The sequence below is a fragment of the Lactuca sativa genome, chromosome 4 (assembly GCF_002870075.4).
Source record: "Lactuca sativa cultivar Salinas chromosome 4, Lsat_Salinas_v11, whole genome shotgun sequence".
Classification (NCBI taxonomy): domain Eukaryota; kingdom Viridiplantae; phylum Streptophyta; class Magnoliopsida; order Asterales; family Asteraceae; genus Lactuca; species Lactuca sativa.
The window spans coordinates 130739037-130744262 of record NC_056626.2 but is presented as its reverse complement, the minus strand read 5'-3'; the positions used below and the strand labels follow the sequence as shown (position 1 = coordinate 130744262).

At 32.4% G+C, this 5226-nt stretch overlaps 1 protein-coding gene across 1 annotated transcript; it reads right to left on the bottom strand.

The window, feature by feature from the left end:
• Positions 1-3039: 3039 nt before the first annotated feature.
• Positions 3040-3951, bottom strand: LOC111907037 (uncharacterized). The gene has a single exon (XM_023902829.2). The coding sequence runs from the start codon at positions 3949-3951 to the stop codon at positions 3040-3042; it is 912 nt and encodes a 303-aa protein (XP_023758597.1).
• Positions 3952-5226: the final 1275 nt, after the last annotated feature.

Below are 5226 nucleotides of genomic sequence, written 5' to 3'. Positions count from 1 at the left end.
TGTTTTCACAAAGAATTTGTCTAGTATTCATTATCAAGATGTTATTTCCAAGCTTGGTTTACTTCCCTATCCTCCACCTTGAGGGGGGTGTCAGTTTCAACAAACTTAACTGTAAGGGTAGAATTGTTTTTTTACTGTATCAGGGGCATATATGTAATTTTGGTTATTTGTTTGTTATGAAAATAGTTAGTTAGTTGCTTTCTATTTATGTAATAAGTTCTGTAATAATTCATTGATTGAATGAATTCAGAAATGAGAAAAGTTTCAATCTCTCTCAATCTTCTTTCAATCTAACAAAACCACCAATGCTACATGTTTCTCTGCTCAAGAAAACGATAACATCTCAATGAAAGAACATCATTTATGACGACAAAATACTTACACACATAGTAGGTCTCTCTCTCTCTCTCTCTCTCTCTCTCTCTCTCTCTCTCTCTCTCTCTCTCTCTCTCTCTCTCTCTCTCTCTCTCTCTCTCTCTCTCTCTCTCTCTCTCTCTCTCTCTCTCTCTCTCTCTCTCTCTCTCTCTCTCTCTCGTTGGTTTACGATCAGAAACCACCACATACCTCAATACAGAAGGCTTGGTAATATCTCAAATGTTCAAACATAAATTTTGTATTGTATTTTTAATGCATATGTAATTTCTTCGTACTACGACATAACAACTTTAATCATAATTTTATAAAAAAAAAATGCAATTTTTTGTAATTAAACTACTGTGTTTAAAAACTGCAATGTTATAATCAGGTATAAAATCCAAAACAACTATCAATAAGACTTAATGGCTTAAAAAGATAGATCAACACATTTAACTTTGGCCAACACGTGAGTATCGAGATTGGTTATACATGCAGTTAGTTGATGTTTAAATTTAACCACAATCTATAGCCTCTCCAAACCATCATTTCTTATAAAAAAATATTGTCTCTTATAACTTGAATGCATTTCAACCACTTAACCATATACCCAATTTCACAAATATTTGAATAGTCATTGTGATTTCTAATTACGAATAGTGTTTTCTTTCTCGATCGTGGTTTCCACAGGTTTAAACCTAATGTTTCATAATTACTTGTTTTTTGTTGCAATTAAGAAGAGAAGTGGGTTTATAGTTGAAAACGATCTTAGTAGCTTTGCGAGAAAGAAATGGCAGCAACGTGCAGGAAGTTTAGTCACATTTAATTAGATTTAATCGTAATCTTTATTTTGGGAAGTGTATTTTCGTGAAATCATACATAATTTTAAAGTTTGTAAAGACATGAACGAAATTCCCTGGAGCTAGCGCTCGCTTGAAGTAGTGCAGGTCTAAGACCTATCGTGGGCTTGGTTTTCTGGTCGAATTGGTAATCTATATCAATTCTTAGAGTTCTTTGTCTTGGATATAGCTTAGGCTCAAATTTTGAACAATCATAACTTTTTATTACAAACTCAATTTTTTTCCATAATGTAGTGCTTTGTCTTGGATATAGTTTAGGCTAAAGAGCTACCTTAACTTGTTAAGAATTTTATGAGCACCCAGCCAACCCATGGGTGTTAACGATGTTTTTAGTTTGTGCAAATTTTTTAAGTCAGCTTTGAAAAGCCATTACATTTTCACACCAGCTGTAAATGAGTTGTTTTTTTTTTCAGCATTAAATTTTAGACTTAAGAACCAACTTAATCGATTAAGATTTTTATGAGTTACACAACCATGAACAAGGACTGTTAGGGCTGTTTTTTATAAGTTTCGGTTTTATTCGTTTGTATACCTAAAAAACAATATTGAAATTGGTATCGTACCATCATAAGTCGATTGGATTATCGGCCCTTTCATTTCCATTTATTGGTTTCTGTTTTTTTAGTTCCAAGTCGGTTCAATCCAGTGTCGGAACCGTTCTCATCCCTAGTGGTGGCGGAGGTGTTGACAACAAACCCTAAGTATAAGAAGTATAACTAAGAGCACAAAAATAAAGGGTAATTTCATCTTTTTAGAGGCATTTAGTATAGTCATATAATATAGACAATAACAACTTAAGGAAGTATTGTTTTTTTTTTTTTTAAATATGACTAAAACTGCAAATAAATTCACATCACAATTGATCAAATCTATATTTTACTTTAAACTAAATCATATAAAAGTAACAAAAAAAATCCGAGACCAAAACCGCAAGAAATTGCATGAAACCGTAGAAACCATTAATGTGAAAAAAAAAAAAAAAAAAAAAAAAAAAAAACCTTGGACTGATGTTGCTAATTTCAAATACCACATGGACCGTTTATTTAAGTTACTATAAGTATATCTTAAATGCATAAACGTTCAAAATGATGATTATGAAATTAAAAAATAGAAATTGGTAAACCATACCAATAATGAAAATATTTATGAAAGATAAATATTTAAATATACAGATTTATATATTGCTTAAATGGTATTGAAGTGATACTGATACCTATCTTGAAAATTGAAAATGATCATAACATTGAAGATGTTATAAGTGAAGATCATATGTGTAGGTGTCCCAACTCCCAACTTCCGTTGTGGTGTCACACCCATATAAAATTACACTTTTACCTTTTTATTATTTATTTTGAACCCTTTGTAAAAGTTGGTGGTCCAAAAAAGAAAATCGGGATGAATCCCATTTCCATGGATGACCAAACACTCAAAAGAAGCCTTTTTCTTGACCCTTCCTACTACACAAATAACCTAATAATAAATGTGCTCCCCTTCCCACATGCCATGTTATGACAATCTTGTTTTTTTAGAAACATCAATTTAATGAGATATATCATATGTTCTGATTTTCATAAAACAAAAGAAAAAATCATTATCACAATCGAACTTCCTAAATGATTTGAAAAAAAAAATTCCGATATATACAACTAGATATTGTATGAGTATGACCTTGAATATTTCGTTTAATATAAGAAAGATGATGAGATTGTGTTTACTTTTTAACCTCATAAAGCCTCGTCATATTCAAAGTATTTGTATATACACCATTAATCCAACCAGATCATGCATCTCTAGATTTTAACCAATTTCGATACATATTATAATCTCACTCAACCTTCCACGCATATAGAAAGAGGCAAAACTCATGTAACCAATCTTCTAAACCAGAACTCTGTGAAGACAACGGAGAAGATGGTGTTGATATCGCCGGAGAAGTCGCCGGAACAGAGAGTTTAAAGATAAACAATGCATGCCTTAAACCAGGACTAAAAAGCCAGTCATGAATATCCCAATAAACTTCAATTTTTACTTTGCTGAAGTGAATAGATTCATTACCTCTGAACTTCCATTGAAGGTGCTTCACGTGGATCATCAACTGTCCATCGATTCTTATCTCCATCGCCGGATCAACCCCATCTCCGCCGCTTCTGTTCTTGCATTCAATCGAGAGCTCATGAAATCGTCCTTTTTCTTGAAACTTCAATCTTGTTGAGAACTTTTTCTTCCCAAAAACATGTTCTTTTCTTGATACTAAAACGGGATCAATCAAAGCTGGTCTACAACCTGTTTTTCTATAAGCATCTTTCTTCAAATCACCAAGCAACAACACCACTTCTTGATCACAGACCACTGCAACGTAATACTCGGAGATCGGTTCAGTTTCACCATGAAATTTCGCAGCCTTGAGATCCCAGAAAACATCAAGAGCCTTACCCTCGATGCTAAATCTCTTGGACCCTTGTTTTCTCCAGAAGCACCATGGTTTTAGCTCCACCTTGCAGGTGTACTGATCAGACTCCGGTGAGTGTGACTCAGGTCCATCAATGGACACCGATAAACCATGAAGCAGCAAGTGTTTGAACCAGGTTATGGTGATGCAACGGCAGTCTCCGGCGAGTTTTGTCTTGTAAACGGACATGAAAAGGGTCTGGCCGGACTTTGTAACAGTTGTGGAGTGAGATTCATCGGAACCACTGGCTGAGAAACAAGCTGGAATCCTAATTGGGTCATGCAGCATCTTGAAGATTTAAAGGTGGATGATGAGAAAATGAGAGAATTTTATTTTTATGGGTGTTTATATGGAAGATGATGGGAGATAATAGAATTCAAGAAAGAGGTCAAAACGGAAGGTAGATGAACAGTCAGATAAGGGAAGTGACTGCATTAAATTTTAAAATATGCTACTCACCCAAGAGCTTTGACTTGGAATAGTCAAAATTATTCTAACTTTTAAAACTTTCCTTATAACAAAACGAATTTAAAACTTAATAATGTGATTATCGGGTTGCCAAATACTGAGTTGTACGTTTATAAGTCGTTTTATTAAACTGATTATTTTTTGAAAAAAATTCTATGTCATGTTTTTGTAAAGGTAGCTAGTATATAGAATACCTAATTTTTATTAGGTAAAAATTATTGAAATTATATGTAACAGTTCTCTAGACATATTTATTGGTATATAATACATATAAAGTATTAAATGATAGAAATTGTAATTTCATATTTTAAGTTTAATAATTGAACTTTATATTAAAAAATTATCTTTTATGATCATTTTATAAATGCTTATAATTTGCCAACACTCAAATAGTTAAACTGTTTAATTATTACAATTTCAAACAAGTGTGACATATTCCTATAAGATTTGAACCGTTAAAATTTTATTAAAAACAACTAGCAAGGAGCCAGAGAAAAAAAATACATAGAAAGTAAAGGGTTTTTTAACCACTTAGAACAAGACATAAAAACTTTTCGATTCCTAAAAACTTTTCGATTCCTAAGAAAAAAAAAATCTAACACCATATCAAAAATCAGTTCCTTCTCTTTGCCATTATTCCTAAATAGCACATAATTATATAATTATATGATCTTGCTTACATTTTATATCAATTAGCCAATTTTGAAATAAACATGTATATTAATGAAGCCCAGGTAGATTTTGGGAGTGGAACTAACGAAAGAGAGCACATGAGGTGAAGAAAGTCTGACTCTAACCCATGACCAGTCAAATATTATAAAATCTGTGTTAGATTAAAAGTTGGTTGTCCCAGATATTTTTATCTTTTCTTTATTCACTTAATAAATAAAAAGACGATTTTTGAAAAAGAAGACAGTGGACAACTGGAATCTAGACAGCAGGATGCTAGGTGTAACCTGAAATAAAATTTCCCCAAACTCTAAAATATTTCAACCGCATCCGCCCTAGATCTTCTGGGCTCAATGAACTTTTTTTTTTTTTTAATCTTTTTTATAATATCATTTACTCGACAAAATTTCAAATAGCCCATATGGC